An 18,143-nucleotide genomic window follows, 5' to 3' on the forward strand; every position below is an offset into this window, starting at 1 on the left:
TGTGGAGACTGGCCTGGCTTCTGCAGGAACCATTGCAAATAGGTCTTTCCATTGCTATGCAGGAGGCTCTGGCTAGACCTGCAGGAGATGGAGGCCGGCTCTCCAGGGGTGACCGGCAGGGACACTGGAGTCTGGGTCATCACAATATCTCCACGAGATCCTGAAATAATGAGAGAGAAGGGAAAGGTTATGTACACACATTAGGAGACACTTTGACAATTTTCTTTTGTTATTTCAGGCTAAGTTATACTTCATATGTGTGATTTTGATTTATTTTCCCAAAACATTCAATTTCAAAGAGAACACAGGTTTTCAAGTCTGGAGAGAACCTCTAGAAGTCCCCTGCACAATCCCCTCTTTCTGTTTCAGAGTCTTCACCAAAGCACAGGTCCCTGCTCCTTCGGGAACCTTCCTCATTCACTCAGATCTAAGCCTGACTTGACCCATCCTGGAGGATAAGACGTGCACATCTAACACATGCACAGAGCAACGTGGCAGGCAGTGGGGCCCCACAGCTCACTCTCCTACCCTGTCCTCCTTCCTCATCTCCTTCTGTCCTTACCAGGGACCCAGAGCACCAGCAGCCCCAGGAGCTGAGCAGGGAGCCTCATTTTGAGAAGTTGGACTGAGGAGTCCTGGTCAGTCCAGACAAAGTTGGATTTGAGCTTTTATCTCAGACTTAAGGGACAGGTCCTCCCCAGGGGACAGTATGCAAATGCCCTGGTGGGTGCAGTGGTGTGGAGCAAAGGAACAGAAAATGTTCTCTGTGGTTGGAGGGAAACTAACACAGGAAAAAAATCTATGTAGCACCAGTAGGAGAAAGGACATATTATAATATTTCCTTCCTTTTCCTCCACTTTTTATAATAGTTTTTCAGCATTTTCCCAGGCACATTATACTTTTCTTTTATGAGGTTATTTTCCATAAATATTTGATGAATTATTATTTTTACCTGCTTGCATAATAGAGACTAGGTTTGGTCTTTTCTATTTTTTTTTTTTTTTTTTTGAGACAGAGTCTCACTGTGTTGCCTGAGCTAGAGTGAATGCAGTGGCGTAAGCCTAGCTCACAGCAACCTCAAACTCCTGGGCTCAAGCAATTCTGCTGCTTCAGCCTACCAAGTAGCTGGGACTACAGGCCTGCACCACCATGCCCAGCTAATTTTTTCTATCTATTTTACGTTGGCCAATTCACTTCTTTCTATTTTTTTAGTAAAGATGGAGTCTCACTCAGGCTGATTTCAAACTCATGACCTTGAGCAATCTGCCCTCCTCGGCGCCCCACAGTGCTAGGATTACATGTTGAGCCAACAAGCCCAGCATTTTCTATTTTTTAATTGAGATAAAACACATAAAGGGTAGAAATATTCAATGTACAATTGACAATGTTTCATGCATATGTAGTATCCAAACGAAGCTATAGAACATTCTACAATCCCCAGATACTTCCATCCTGCCCTTTCCCTGTCAGTCACTGTTCCCCTGTGCCAACCAAGGTGACTGTCCTTCTGACATCTGTCCCAAGTATGTCTCTTCCTGAACCTGAATGTCATATAAGATAAAGTAAACATTTTGTTGTTGTTTCTAGTTTCTTTCTTGTTTCTTGCCTGGCTTTGAGGCCCTCTTTCTTTCCCGTGGATTGAAGTTGTTGTCTGTTGTCATTTCCTGTAATTCTCAAGAATTTCCTCTTAAATTTCTTGCAGAGTATGTCTGAAAGTAATCATTTCTCTTGATTTGTGTTCATCAAGAGTATGTTTTTACTTTGTCTTTATTTTTGAAGATTGGGAAAGGAAAAGAGTTTAACTGGTTTAGGGAAACAGCAGATTTGTAGAGAGTGGTTTTGTAGGTTCAGGAGTGTGAACAGAAGTTTTCAAAACTGTTAGAAAGAAGAGAGCCTGAGTCTGTGCTGGGGGGTGTGCTGTGCGCATCAGAGTGGAGAGGAGATTAGAGGACCATCGCAGGAAGAGTCCTTTGCCTGCACAGTCAGAAACATCTGTGTTCTGGGAAATGAGATCAGTAGCTGAGGAGTCAGAGCCGGGTCCTGCTCCTCTGTGTCATTGTGGTCATCTGTGCACTCACACTCCTGGGGACAATTGGGTGTTCCTCTTTGTGGCAGCTTCAGGACCCTTGGGAAAGGTTGCTAAGCACCAAATGAAGTCATTCTTGCAAAATAAAGTTCTGATCAACATGATCCAATCATGTACCAAGGTGTAGACAGACAGAAATGAGTCGACAGGCTTCTAATTTGTTCCTAGCAGGCGTGTGCCACACAACATCTCACTGAATTCAGATGATTTATAAGACAGGAAAACACAGATTATATTCTGTGACGTACACAGAAATTCTATGATCAGGCTGAGCTAATAGCTTTTACTGACTCCATCACCTGGGCTAAAGCTGGCCAATATAATATGTACACATACTGCCACATAGATAGATGGATTAAATTAAAACTGATGGCATAAATATGACGATTTAGTAGTCCATTTAGAAATATATTAAGAGGAAGTTAAAACAAAATAATATTTGAATAAAAAGAGTGAAATGTGCCTCATTCATGGGAAATTTACATATATGAGTTAAATGTCTCAAAATTCCATGGCTAATAACACTGAGCATTTATTTTCATGTTCGTGGGTGTTCATGTTAACAATCGTCTGGCTGATCAAGGTGGTCAGCAGGGTGGTTCTACTGCAGGACACTGAGCTTGTCTCCAGCCTTTGGATTGTGTTTGATGTGGAGCCAAGTTAGTGCCCACTCAAGGCAGAGCATCTGTAAGGCAAAGTAGCAGGACTGAACAACGTCCCCAAAGCAGGCTAAGCAGGCAAATGTAAGTCTAATCATCTCTAACAGAGGTGCATACAATTTTAATCTATTCTTTTACTTTCTTAATTTATAGTCTCTAAAATTATTTATTGCATTTAATTTTCAAGGTAATTGTGCATGGAAAACATTAGGTTTTTCATAATTTTTATTATTACAACTTAAAATACTTTTCAAATGTAATTGTGCTTTAAATAGAAATAAAGCTGAGTGTGTTTTCAACAGAAGGCTTTCCTCATTGGGAAAAGAAATATCTTTAGCTAAAGGTAAACGTCCTTCAACACATAGCTTCTTAACACTACTGTAGATTACCTGTGAAGTTGTTACAATGAAGATGGTCATTCAGTGTGTCTAAGATGCATTTGCTACTTTGCATGTGTAACATGCTCACAATCATGTTGATGATGCAGCTGGCATCGGGACAAATGTTGAGCCGCAAGGTTTTCATATCAAGCAAAAGTTAAACTGTAGCACCTTAGATTTTCTTGTTTGTTTAGTCCAGAAAGGTTTTTCATTTGTTTGTTCATGGTGGTATAGATTCTAGGCTATTTTTTCATCTTTCAGTATGCTCTGTGACTAAGAAAAATTGCTTTCAATGATCCCATACTTGCTACTAATGTGTGGAAGGACATTTAAGCATATTCTGAGGCCGTCCCATACCTGAAAAGTTCTGAGATTTGGGCAAATATTGACTTTATGTGGCTGTCAGAATTCAATCCCAACACCACCACCATTTCTGGAAGCATGTTTCCCAAAACTGCTTTCCTTTCTGTGGTTTCTTGTCGAGTTACTCAAACATGAGCCCTCCTATTATATTTGAAAGTCAGAAGAGGATGATTCAATACTCATTGACACCTACAGGCAGACACCTGGACAATCTGAGGATTAGAAGATCCCCTGGTGACGAGCTGCATCAGCTGAGAACATCAGCACCCCGACCTTTGAGCCTCCAAGACCGGTCTGAGGACCACATGGCCAGGCAGCTCCTAACATCAGTGGCAGAGAGACTCTGGCTACTGTCAGACCACCAGAGAGTCCCCTGTTTCTAGCATCAGCTTCCCTGACGACCCTACACCCAGGCTTGTACTTCCAATTCTAATTTCCTGTATTAAAACAATTCTTGCTTCAAATCTGTAGAGTGGCTTGTATTTTGCTGTATGAACCCTGACTGATGCCATAAAAGAGGCTCCTCCGATATCATAATTGTTGTCCATTATTGACTCAGGAGAGGCTTTGTCATGTCTGCACTGCTGAGGCTGAGGAGGAAGAGTTAGAACAAAGAGGAGCCTCCCTGGCCCTGTCTACCAAAACCTTCACAGCTTGGCTGTCTCTAAGAAAAGCTCTGGGCAGATGGAGGCACCGGGAGGTGCAGCTCCAGGAGGAGCAGCTGGGGCAGCCCCGCCTCCCACATCTGCTTCCCTGGGGGGGTTTTTGTTCGGCCTTGTAACACTGTGTGAGGGTTACTATTATACTGATGACAGAAATAAGTTGCAACATCATCAGTCTCCAGGCCTCTAATGGTGAGAGAATAATCTGTCCCAGACCCACTGCCACTGAACCTCGTTGAGACCCCAGATTGCAAGTTGGATGCTCCATAGATCAGGAGCTTAGGGGCGTTTCCTGGTTTGTGCTGGTACCAGGCTAAATTACTATTAATTCCCTGACTGGCCCGGCAAGAGATGGTGACGGTTTCTCCTGGAGATGCAGCCAGGGAGGATGGAGACTGGGTCATCTGGATGTCACATCTGATACCTGAGATTGGAAACATAAAAACAAATATTCATATAATTAATCATATTATAAGAAGACCTCCCTGAGGCAGTACTGAGCACACTGGCTGAGAACATTCCTGGTTCTCCCTCCTTACCTGGGAGGCAGAGCAGCAGGAGCCCCAGGAGCTGAGTGGGGACCCTCATGTCCATGCTGTGCCCTGACAGGGACTGAGTCCTGCACAGGGTGTGACCAGCCTGTTGATAAGTCTGCAGGGCAGGGGCTATGCTGTGGGAATATGCAAATCAGCAGGGGCTGGGTGGGCTGGGCACAGCTGCAGGGCTGGCTCATCTCAGTGACTCAGGACAGGCCCAGGGTCCCCAGTGTCCTAGGTCAGACCAGGGCAGCACAGATTCACCCGCAGACAATGTCTTTTTCCCTGGAGGACATTTTGTTAAAAAGAAAATTTGCGGGAACCTATGGTTAAAACTTCAATTGGGTGTGGAGACTATATGGAGTGATGTATTTGAAAGTTGTATGGGGCGTATGTAGCAGAATATCCTTATCTATAAAGAACATAAAATCTTAGAGGCTGGGACTTTCAGGTATTCAACATACTGTCAAATGTTTCCAGATGTGACTCCTGGGACACGACCACTGCATCTCCTGCTGACCTTCCTAGGCCCAGCTCAACCTTCTGGTCATATATGGTCTATTATCAGTGACCATCCTCCCCAGTGGGAGAACAAATGAGACCACTCATCCCCAGATGTATATTGAGAGTAGATTCCATTTTTGGAAGGTCATCTATGTCCTCCTGGGTTCACTAGGAATGTGTGACATGACCTAATGTGCATTTAGGCAGGAACCTCACAAACTCTTTCCCCACTAAATCCTCAGAGCCCTGTGTGATGTGCCACTCTCCGTGAGCTTGCAGTGGCACCTTAAGTGCCTGGCAGGTGTCCCTTCAACTCTGTGATTCTTTATGAGACAGACATCAGAGCTTCCATCTGGGTTCCTGTCTCACCCCCGACCCCGCCAGCATTAACAGCCCAACATATGAGCCACAGAGCTGTGCGCTGTGCCTACAGCTGATCCCCACCACGTGCTTCCTCTTATGATTTACTTCCTCTGCCCAAGGGCTTCATATTCTTCTTCTTCTTCAGGTAACTATTGACTTACATAGTATCTTGTATTTATAAAAATGCCATTGAATGTGTCATACTACCCTCACTAATTAATTCAGACTTTGTTCTGTTTGCATATTTTAAAATGTGGTATTGGAATTCAGAAAACACCATTCTTTACTCAACCCATTTTGACTGAGAGTGTTCAAAGACTTCTGGAAGTAGACTTTCATTATTAAATAGATTTCTCAAAGTCTATCTATTAGTGAAGAAACCAAGACTGTGAAATGTTATACTTGGCTACTCCCCTGAGAACAGTAGCATAAAGCCCTGGCCTGCTCTGGTTCTGGAGGGAGACGTGTGCTGAGAATAAGGACACAGGTGGTGAAGGGGTAAAGACAGATGTCATCATCACCAAATAGTATCTGGCTGCATATAGACTAGTGACTGTTAAGCCAAGGCAATACCCAAAAATGTGCCACTGTTTTGTTGTCAGGAATCAGCTTTGATTGGTTGACTGTTTTGCTAAATGAATGTAATTGACAAATGCATGCAAAGGAGAGAGGATTAAGATCAGCTTCAGGTGAGAGGATGCAGTCAGCTCTCCCTTCCTCCTGTCTGGTTGCTCAGAGGGCACTTGGACCCCTCTAATCTGCTGCAGGTTCTGCTATGCTCAGGCTGCCACAGTCGATGTGGTCCCATGTATGGTGCCTGAGCCGTAGCCAGGAACTCATGGTCCAGCTGCAACTTGTTCCCCTGAGGTCTCCAACATCTTCCTCTTACACAGATTCAGAGAATACATTCTGTCTGCTCCCCAGTGAAGGAACAAATATGGGCAGCTGGGACAATCCAAGAAGGGAGCATTTTGTTTGGGGCTGCACCACTGTGAGAAGAAACTTTGTAGTTTGCATGAGGTCATAAACTCCTAAATCCTCAAGCTCCATCCACCTGCTGATTTTGAGTGTGAATCTGTCCCTGACCTGCTGCCACAGAACCTGTCTGAGGACCCAGAATCCCAGGGGGTAAAGTTATAAATCATGAGCCTTGGCGGTTGCCCTGGCTTCTGCAGGTATCAATGCCAATAGGTGTTTCCATCGCTATGCAGGAGGCTCTGGCCAGCGCTGCAGGAGACGGAGGCGGCTCTCCAGGGGTGACTGGCAGGGACAGTGGGGTCTGGGTCATCACAGCATCCCCACTGAAATAATGAGAGAGAAGTGTAAGGTTGTCCATATTCTTTATGCACATATTCTTTATGAGACATATTCTTCATTTCACTATAATGCTTTTCAGGCTAAAGCAATTTTCAGTAATTTTGATTCAGATGCCAAAAGAAATATCCAGCTTACAAAATGAACATATGTACAAGGCCCAAAGGAGCCTCTAGTTGTCACCTTCACTATCCTCCATACCCCCCCTCTCTCTATCAGAGTGTTCAGCAGAGTACAGGTCCTTTTTCACTCTGGAATCTTCCTCACTCTCTCAGATCTAAATCTCACAGGCCCCATCCTGGAGGACAGGACACGCGCATCTAACAACGCGCAGGGAATGCACATGGGAGGCAAAGGGCCCTCTTCCTTCTCCAGGCCCTGTTTGGATAGGCCAGGGCTGCCAGTCTGGACTTCATGTCTCATCTGCAGCGTCTCCTTGCTAGAGTCTGCCAACAGAGGGCAGTAGAGGGAGAGGGGGACAAGAGCAGGAGAAGCCTCTTTGCTCCCTGCTGGTGTCTGTAATCACTCCCCTCCCAGGAAAGCTCTTCACCTTGGCAGCTGCACTTGGTTTCAGAGGCAGAGGTTTGGGTTTCCAGGTGAGGGTGCACTGTCTCCTCAGAGATACCAGCATCCACTTGGGGAGGCCGAGGGCTTTTCCTCAGGGTTCAGAATCCCGTATCCATGGGGCCACCTCAAAGCTGCTAAAGTTGGACAGCGCCCAGCTGACTGCACCCTGACTGGCTCATATTTAAACACATTCTTACAACCTTACAGGGGATTTCTCCAGAGAAAAGCGGCCCAGGTGAGCTTCGCTGTCCCCTGAAGCCTGCAGGCCTTGGGAGCCCTGTCCTGAGGGCCCCTGCGGAGTGCTAAGCCCTGCTGCCTGAGAACACTGCCTCCCCCACCCCTGTGCTGCCTGCCCTCAGCCCACCCCTCACCAGGACCCAGGCCTGCTGCCCACAGGCCATCTGGTCAACCTGTTTCCTGAGACAGGTCTCAGCAATTTACCCTGACTATAGACAATTCTGCTGCCCCTCAACATTTGTGCCCTGGGGCCTCATTTGCCTTACCCTAATTCCAGTCCTGACAGAAAGAATAGAGGTCAGGAGATGGCTTAGTATTCTGTATGCAGGGGGAAAGTGTCCTTCTAGAATGATGTCAAAATAAATATAGTTTTAGACAAGCAAAACTTAAGAGAATTCCTTGTCCTTCTGCCTGCACTGCAAGAGCAATCAGTGATCTTCAGGTGGAGAGGAATGATACCAGAGAGAAACCCGGAAATTCAATAACCATTAATAGGCTAAACATACCAGTTAAAAAAACTTTATTCAATCTAGATTTAGAAAAAACCATATATATTTTCTTAAAGACATAGGAACAGATAGTTTGAGAGTGGATAAAAGAGAACCAAAAGAAAACTGTTGACATCATTGCTATTGTGAATTGTGCTGCTGTAAACATTCGACTGCAGGTGTTTTCTTAATAAAATTTTTTAATTTTCTTTGTGTAAATGCCCAGTAGTGAGAATTTGTTTTTATTTAGAAAATAAATAAATAAAAAATAAAAGTTCTGTCAAGAGTTAAAACAAACAAACAAACAAAAACCCAGAAAGCTGTTCAACTAAGCATGCCACTAAGAGAGTGAAACCAGAGGAAGAAATTATAAAGTTTCTCTGTGTGTCTCTGTCTCTCTACATATGATATACATTTATTTATATATCTGTTGTATATATGTATATGTTGGGTGGATTGACATATTTGTGATGTATCATACACATATGTATTTGTGTAAATAAAATGATATATTATATGCATATATATGATTAATGTATATGTATCAATGTAACTAATAGAGCAAATCTATTGGAAACATGATCAGACTTACGCAAACATTTCACTAGATACACTAGTGAAATGTCCCATAAATATATGACAAGGTGTTTAGCTTCATTAATTATGATAATGTAAATTATAATCACAGTGAGATACGGTTACACATGTACTAGAAGGATGTAAATTGAAATGTCTTAAATACCAAGTACTGGTGAAGATATAGAACAACAGGAACCTCATACATTGCTGGTGGGAGGGTACCTTTGTGTACCCTCTTTGGAAATCAGTGAAATTATTCACTGAAGATGAATATGCTGGCAACAATGTACTTTATTGAACTTCTAAGGTGTATAGATGTTATATATATAAGTATAAGAAGCACAAAATGAGGAAAGAGGGAATAGAGCTCTAAAGGACTGATATTTACTTATTTTGCTGGAATAAAGATAGCATACATCTAAATTATATTCTGGTGTGTTAATATCAATATGGTAAAAGAAAAAGGCAGCTTTCTTTCAAAGGGGGAGAGAGAGTCACAGAAGGCTTTTTGATAGTAATGATCAAATAGTAAAGCACAAGTCTAAGTAGGCTGCCACAAATTTAATTTTATACTGATAAACTCATTTCTTAGAATCATGTAAATGAATTTTCAGATTCAAAAGACATCTGCACTAGAATGTTTATAACAGTGTTAATTGTTTGGGGAAACAATGTGAATTGTTTGTGGAAACAACCCAAGTGTCCATCAATACATGAGGGGATTAATAAAATCTGGTATAGGTTACCATGGAGTTCTACTCAGCCACAAAAAACAATTCTGCTCTAGCACCTCTTGTACTATCCTGGAGAGAGCTGGAGCCCATTCCACTAAGCGAAGTATTACAAGAATGGAGAAACAAGCACCACATGTACTCTCCATCAAATTGGTATTAATTGACTTAGCTGAACAACACTTAAGTGCACATGTAGTAGTAACATTGATCGGGTGTTGAACAGTGGGGGAGTTGAATAGTGAGGGGGGAGGATGTGGGTATATTCACACCTAATGGGTGCGGTGTGCACCATCAGGGGGATGGCCACACTTGAAGCTCTGACTCAGGTGGGGCAAACGCAATATAGGTAACATAAACATTTGTACCCCTGTAATGTGCTGAAATAAAAATATGAAATAAAATAAAAATGAAAAGTACCCCAAGGTGGCTTTATCAGCAGGTACCTCAACGGAAATTTTCAGATATGTGATTTAGGCAGAAGAACATTTGTTACTGATAGACAGCTCAACATTTCTTAGGTTTTAACAAGAAAACAGGTTTCTTGTCCCTTTTTCTATCTCCTGCTGGCTGAGGAATGGACATCGGGAAGCAGTGACAGTGGAAAGGGGAGGAAAGCTGTATGCTGAGGGTGGCAGTGCCCCTGCCCACCTGAGTGACCTCATGGAGCAGAGCCCCTCCCACCCCAAGGCCACCTCCCTACATCTGGACTGTTAAGCCAGAGACAGAGACACCTTATCACATTTAGCCCATTGTGTTTCAAGGTTTCTTTGTAGCAGCCAATGCTGTTTTCCTCTGATTCATCTTGTATGCCCTGTCAGCTTTGGGAGACCATTTGTTTTTCACCACTTTGTGTGGAGATTAAAGCCCTACAGAATATCAACATCATGAAGGATTATTTTATACATCCAACCACTTGGAAGGGGTTTAGGCCTTATTCCCTGACTCACATCAAAGCAGAAATTCAAGGTCACTAGCTGTTGGCAATCACATGAAGACTAAAGAAAATTACAGCATTGCTTAAATCTTACTCTTCCTAGATACACTGTTATCTCCTATTGCATTCCAAGATACATTTTAAGTTCAATGATGCATTTGTTGGACCTTTAAATAACACATTAAGTGTCTTACACCCTTAATTTGAGGGCACCAGTTTGCTTGATTTATATTTGAATTTAGCCCTACAACATTATATGTAAATGAAAAGACACTTTGGCATTTCAATTGCACTAGCCATCGAGTCCCTTATCTTGGAATAGACAATAGTCTCATTCATAATTTCACACTTAGCCTTCAGCAAATCTTGTGTTATGTTGTTTCAATCATTATTTTAGTCTATCACATCTTGTCATGACAAGTGACTGACATGACTCAATATTAGGTCTGATAAAATTTTAGAGCAATATTTTAAGTGGAATCTAATGAAGGCATAAATATCTGGACACTTACAAGAAAAACATAGAATTAATATTTTTTGGTCAGCATAATTTCAAGTGAAAGTAATATTTTTATGTTGTTTGAAACTTTTTGTTATAACAACATAGTACCCAATTTGTCATCTCTAAAATAGTATTTAGTTTAAATACTTTTAAAATTCTTAAAATTTTGGAGAGAAAGAAAAATTTCATATAATTCTGTATTTTCCCTATGGTCTATGTAGTAAACTTTAGAGTCTGCATCTTTGAGTTTATGCTGTTTATTTTGAAAGCTTGCTTTTGGAATTGCAAGAATCCCTTTTTATGCTGCTAAAGGTAATTGAGGCAAATCAAAGTCTTTTGGCACTATGATCTTATATCTACTAATAATATACAAAGTCTATTTGAATAGTCAAAAATCAAACATTTTTACTAATTATTGTTATGCATATTTCCCCTGAGGATAGGTTGTGTAGATGCTTTATCAAACATGATAGTGAAAAGGACAGTTTCCTGTGCATGGTGGAGGAGTACGCAGTGGGAAAATAAGAAAATATCAATTTCCCAATGTTATCAAGAATTATCTTGCTAAAAAAAAAACTCAACTAGTAATTTCCACTATGTATTCAACCTGTGTGGCCACTTATCTGCATCCATTGTCTGGTGTCAAGTACAGGCAAGACAGGATGAGGATAGGCTTTGATTTGCTCTCTCTTTCATCATAGCTGGTTGCTCACAGGGCACTTGGACCATCCGAATTCTCCTGCTGCTCAGGCCGAGCCTAGGCTGCGCAGCTGATGGGCCTTAACATGAGGGGCCTGAGGAGCAGCTGAGGCTCTCAGGGGCCAGAGTCCTCAGCTGCAAACTCTCCCTGATTCTCCACCAGCCTCCTCTTCTGCAGACTCAGAGGACCTGCTGAGATGCTCCCCAGAGAAGCAGCCCTTGTGGGCAGCTGGGCCTCAACAGCAGGGAGGTTTGTGTTCGGGGCTGTAGCACTGTGGGAGGATATTGTATACCTTGCATGCAGTAATAAACGCCGACATCCTCAGCCTCCACTCTGCTGATTTTCAACGTAAAATCTGTCCCTGACCCGCTGCCACTGAACCTGTCTGGGACCCCAGAGGCCCGGGTGAAACCCAAGTAGATCAGGAGCTGTGGAGACTGGCCTGGCTTCTGCAGGTACCAATACAAATAGGTGTTTCCATTGCTATGCAGGAGGCTCTGGCTAGACCTGCAAGAGATGGAGGCTGGCTCTCCAGGGGTGACCGGCAGGGACAGTGGACTCTGAGTCATCACAATCTCCCCACTGGATCCTGGAAGAATGAGAGAGAAGTAGTACAATATTATCTATATCATTATGAGCAATTTTCAGGATTTTTCTCATGTTATATATTTAAAGTTATTCTTTTTTACAAACTGTGATTCATATGATACAAATAAATTTTCTAAAATGAGCCCATTACTTATTAGACACAAGGAACTTTGTTTTATAAAATGTTAATCACGGCCCTCATCATTGTAGTTTTTAGAGGGTTCCTTATTAGTCAAAGGTCAAAATATAAATTTCCTTCCCAGGAACAAAGACCATATGTCCCTAACACATGGTTACAATAAATATGGGAAGCTGTGTCCCCCATGCCCCCCCGCCCCTCACCCCCCCATGCCCAGAGCTCACCCACTCCCTGTTCTCCTTCCTCATCTCCTTCTGTCCTTACCAGGGACCCAGAGCACCAGCAGCCCCAGGAGCTGAGCAGGGAGCCTCATTTTGAGAAGTTGGACTGAGGAGTCCTGGTCAGTCCAGGCAAGATTAGGGCTGAGCTTTATCTCAGAGTCACAAAGGAAGGTCCTCCCTAGGGGACAGTATGCAAATGCCCTGGTGGGTGCAGTGGGGTGGAAACAGCCAATGGGGACTGGGAACCCCTCTGGTGAGCAAACTGATAAAAAATGTCTCTTTCAGGAGGACAAATACAGGTGAAATGAAATTTGCCTGTCATAGAAAGAAGCAGGATTTGGGTTTGAGAGTTTGGATGTTGGGCCAGGATACACTGCACAATATGTGCCACTCTGAGAAAGCACAAAGACCCTGATAATGTGTAATGGACACGTGTGTCTAGGGTTAACCTCTGAGAGGTGAATGCCATCCTGCTTGGACCCCTCACACTAATCTAGAGCAGGAAAGAACTCCATCCACACAAGTATCAATGGGCAGAGGATCTCCAAATAATAGGGCAGTCTTGATTTAGTTCAAGAGTTGTCCGTCATCTGCTGTCACCTCTTGAAGGATGCTACATGCAAGTGTTAGATAAGGTCTTCCCCTTGGATCCGGTGATTTAACTCCATAAAAGTGCTCGACAAAGGCATTGGCATGGAGAATGTTATGTGTCTCCTAGAACTCGACAAAGGCATTGGCATGGAGAATGTTATGTGTCTCTGATATTAGATAGCTAACTACTCAAGTAGTCAACCAGCTCAAGTAATAGAAAAGAGGAAAAAAAATTATTCCTCAGTAACTGAAGAGAAAATTCCTGGTGATCAATATCTCATATATGTCTCACCATAATTATCTCACAGACAACAGAGATATATAGCAAGGATTTCACATATAGCAGGCATTTCTTAAGAGAAGAGTCTCCTAGGATTATGGCACAGAATAAAAAAGAAACGACTACATTGTATTCCTGAGTGTTGTTTACAAAAACGTTTTCCACACAGTCTTGCTTGTTGTGTGGAATCAGGTCCTGTGAGGGGTTCTTGTCCACTCCGAGTGAGGACCTGACTCCCTGCCTTGTACTGTTAGTGGGGCAGCCACAGCCGTGAGCTCACAGTTCAAAAGGAAATTCTGTGTGTGAGAAAAGCAAGAAGTCGGTCCACAGTTTTATGTCTCAGGGTCGCCTGTACCTATGAGTGGCTTTCATTTGAGGATAGTCACAGCTCAGGGATGTCAGGCTATCACATAATGATCATTAAAACAGGCAGAAAACCTGACTGTTTTTTCCTTATCAGTAATGCACTGAGTATTAAATTGAATAGTTCGTGAAAAATGGTGCCTACACCAACTCACTTCACAAAGAGAGTCATTGTCCTGAAAAATAAAAACAAAAGAACCCTGGAGCAATTAAAAGAATAATTTGCCCTGCCATGTACTCCTGGGTAATTTAACCCAAAGTCATACTTAATGATAAAGAACAAGCAAGCAAACAAATGCAGTCCTAGGTATGATTCTATAAGAAATCTTGGCCTAAATATCTTCTGGGAAATCAACCAAAATAAAACATTTTAACAAGTTTGAAAGAGTTAATTGACTAAAATTCATATTGTCCTTTAAGTGTTGAAGTCCATGGCAATAATCTGGGTTGGTAATTATAAATTATGATAAGGGGGTAGGATTAGAAAAAAAAGTCTCATATTTCACTACTTAAAATTTTTATGCTTTTATCTCATTAAATATTGTCAGTTTTGTGTATTTACTTTTTTTCATAAGAATGCTGACCAATTCAATTGTGGTTCTTAGTATGGAATATGTCAGACTCCTAATTAACCATAGATGAACGGAGACAGAAACATTAGATGTTGAAAAGAAAAAGAGAGGGAGGGGGGAGGGGGGCGGGTATATACATACATAGTGAGTGAGATGTGCACCATCTGGGGGATGGTCATCATGGAGACTCAGACTTTTGGGGGGAGGGGGGGAAATGGGCATTTATTGAAACCTTAAAATCTGTACCCCCATAATATGCCAAAATAAAAAAAATAATTAAAACTTAAAAAAAAAGAAAAAGAGAAAAAGAAACACAAAAATAACCAAATATGCTAATTAAAAAGAAAACACTGTGGTATGTATTATCATTGGATTGGTTTTAAAGAATTATTTTGAAAGGGTGTCAAAGAATCAGTTGTACCTACTATCCAATATGAAAACTCGAATTGTGAGAAAATAAGAAACAGTAAGCAATCTCTCCTGTTTTCTTTTAATACTAGTCATTTATTGAGAACTTTATCTTTTCAAAGTATTCATTAAGATGCTTGAATTTTAGAGAATATTGCTGTTTTGAATGAAAATTAATTAATCTTTAAAAAGTCTGCCATCATGATTGGTTGTTTTATATTATGACGAGTTGCTTTTATGTATTCAGAAAGTGTAAAATCTTATAAAAATTATTCTTTGTTCATGCAAGGCTTTAAAACTATCCTATGCTATTTATAGACTCAGGGAAAGAGAATAATATTCCTAATTTTCAGCAGGAATCTCTCCCTCCTATATGTTAATACATTCTGGCCAGGATTCAACAACAGCAGACAAAGCTGGTCACTGCATATTGTTCACAGATAATAAAAGTTAAGTGCATAAAATAATCTTGATTTGTGTCCACCTGAGCAGCAGACTGCTATGTTTCTCTAGTCTGGACCAAGGTCACCTGACTCTTATAGGTAGATTATGTAGCCAAGGACTTAAGGTAGTTGTAGTTGTGTCTCCTTTGCCTATTGCTGTCAGTTTCATATCCATAAAATTGGAAGCAAGTATATTATTCGTAAAAATTGGGAAGAGAGTCTTGGAAGTGGAATTGTTCCTGTCCATAATGTGGAGTCAGGTTTTGGGGTTGCAGAGTCAGATCCTGAATGTGAGGAGTTTGAGGGATCTGAGAAATGGTCAGGGGGAAAGAAAAGACCACAGGGTGGCAGTAGGGCACACAAGTGTGACTGTGTGAAGTGTGACAGGTCTGCAGGGAGAAGTCCCTCTCAGAGGGGACAGTCCAGAGGCTGAGTTGCCAGGGCTGCTTCTCAGAAGGGGAGGGGACACTGGAGAAGGGACCCTGTGTCACTGAGCATGTCTGCCTGAAACCATAATGTAGACACATCAGTTCCTACAATGTCCTTTCTCACTTTGTTTGGTATAAAATATGTATGGCACGGAAACAAAAGTGCTTGAAAACTGATGTAACTGTTTGTGACCAAATATGATAAAAGTTATGAATGAAAATGTCATTAACTTTGATGGAAGTCTGCATTCCCAATGCTTACATGGGAAACCAAAAGTTATTGTTGTATAAGTGAATAACTTCACAGAAAATATAAGCAAATGACATGACTCGCTCTTGGCACTAAAATTGTTTACAGTGGGACACTGGTCCTGCAGTCAAGAGTGATGAGTGTAAAAGGAAATTATGTTCCAACCACAGTTTGGATTTTGTAGGCGGTTGAAAGGGGAGATAGACAATGCTTCTGATGCACAGTAAAGACATTCATTCTGAGGGTGGGGTGTGATCTTTCTCATTTCATATGCCAGTTCACTTAATGAGTAAAATATCTGTTTAATCTTTTCTCCTTACTTGAGCTTCCATAGCTACTTTCTCTTACTCATTAATGCCTTGGTACACTCAACTTTTGATGAAACGACTGTTATTGAGGGAATAAGGATTTTGGATTTCAACTTCCTTAGGCCTGGAGTGCTGTTCAGTTCCCAAGACAGGCAGCAAAAGATTCTGATTCCTCCTCTCACTCTGGCTAAATATTCTTCTGAGATAGTCTCTTATTCTCAAGATTTAATTAGATGTGTACAGTCTGGTTGCCAATGAACCACTTTTTCTGTATTAAAACTTGAATATCCAACACCTCCTGAATTTTCAGATAAATAATTCCACCACAAGAGTGAAATGTATTGTTAATCTGAATTGTCATATTTCCAGGCAGCAGAGGGGTCCTTTGGAAGTGGGCTCAATTTTTCATTCCTTCACGCACACAACAAAATCTGAATCTGAATGGGCACTACTAAAATGCACTACAATCTGAAGCCAAGGACGCTACTGTTACTTCATTTCTAAGCCATTCCCTGTGGTTCCATACTTATGCCCCTGTAATCCTCTTTAGTTACAATCAAGCAACTAGAGATCCAAGGAAGAAATCCAAAATGTTTACTTATCAAATAGTAAAACTTGTGAAGGACAGTTTATGTAAGTGTGTAGACAGAAAAGAAGAGGTCATCGTTAACAACTGTTCACATAGTTTGAAAAATGACTGTGGAAGAGATAAAACTTAGACATGAGGCAGCGAGTCTTGGGTTTCAGCTCTACTGCGGGTGGGCCAGATGGCATGGTGTTGGTCAGAGCATTGCCCCAAATGCACCTGCAAAGAGCAGAAGAAGTATGCGGTATTATGCACTTTCTCTGTTCAGCCAGGCTAAGCTAGTTTTTGTTCTGGGTTGCAGCACAGTGGGAGGAAAAGTATTGCCCTGCTGACAGTAATAAGTTGCAGCATCTTCAGCTTTCAGGCTACTGATGGTGAGGGTGAAATCTGTCCCAGATCCACTGCCACTGAACCCTGAGGACACGGACTGGGAGGCATACTTTACGAGGAGCTTTGGAGGCTGACCTGGTTTCTGCTGGTACCAGTGTAAGCTTGTGCCAATACTCTGACTGGCCCTGCAGGTGAGGGTGGCTTTCTCTCCTGGAGTCCCAGACAGGAAGGCTGGAGACTGGGTCAGCACAGTATCACCCCTGGAGGCTGAAACCACACAAAAACCATTAGCAGAACAGAACTCATGGTCTATCAAAATCACCACTAACTTAGTTAGACAAGAGCAAAGAATATACATTACATAGAAATATATATATATATATATATATATATATATATATAAGGCAAGCCAATTGCATTCTATATGGTGCAGGAATCCAATGAAGAAAATTAGTGATTCAAAGAATAACTATTAGGTCTGTTTAAATATTCTCACCTGGAACCCAGAGGAGCAGAAGCCCTAGGAGCTGCAATGGGTTCACCATCTTGCTGGGTTTCACTTGTCAGTTTTGTTCATGCCACATCTCAAAGCAAGAGCTTCTTATACAATTCTGAGAGGCAGGCCCACTTTAGGTGTAAGAGGAAAGATATATGCAAATTATGAAGATTTCATATTGATTCAAATATTCAGAATTTATATTTGAAGGACGAGTGCTGTACCCTGCACCATCTGTGAGTGTGCAAGGTGTCCCTCTGCTGGCCATCTGCAGATGAGCAATGCTGAGGTTCTGGCAGAGCTACTTCCAGGCTTGACCAGATCCAGGCTCAGCAGCAGAGCAGAGCGGGGTGAAGACACAGCGTATGGCAGCCCTCTGGTAGGGTTTGCCACCATCTGAAATGAACAGTGGCTCACAACCTCAGTTTTAGCCCAGGGTTTTAGGTTAACTCTCCTGCTCTCCGTCAAAATGTCAGCTGAAGAAACTTCGATCACGTGGACATTCCACAAAGCATCACCCCATACAACACTA

At 42.1% G+C, this 18,143-nt stretch overlaps 2 gene segments (V, D, J or C); both read right to left on the reverse strand.

The window, feature by feature from the left end:
- The window catches only part of LOC105856880 (immunoglobulin kappa variable 2-28-like), a 339,993-nt gene that overhangs the window by 161,024 nt on the left and 160,826 nt on the right, over positions 1 to 18,143 (reverse strand).
- LOC105878744 (putative non-functional immunoglobulin kappa variable 6D-41) lies at positions 11,637 to 17,712 on the reverse strand. The segment is given in 3 exon segments: positions 11,637 to 12,050; positions 17,251 to 17,382; positions 17,612 to 17,712. Coding segments are annotated over 3 exon segments (444 nt in total).

Source organism: Microcebus murinus, chromosome 3 (genome assembly GCF_040939455.1).
Source record: "Microcebus murinus isolate Inina chromosome 3, M.murinus_Inina_mat1.0, whole genome shotgun sequence".
Lineage (NCBI taxonomy): Eukaryota > Metazoa > Chordata > Mammalia > Primates > Cheirogaleidae > Microcebus > Microcebus murinus.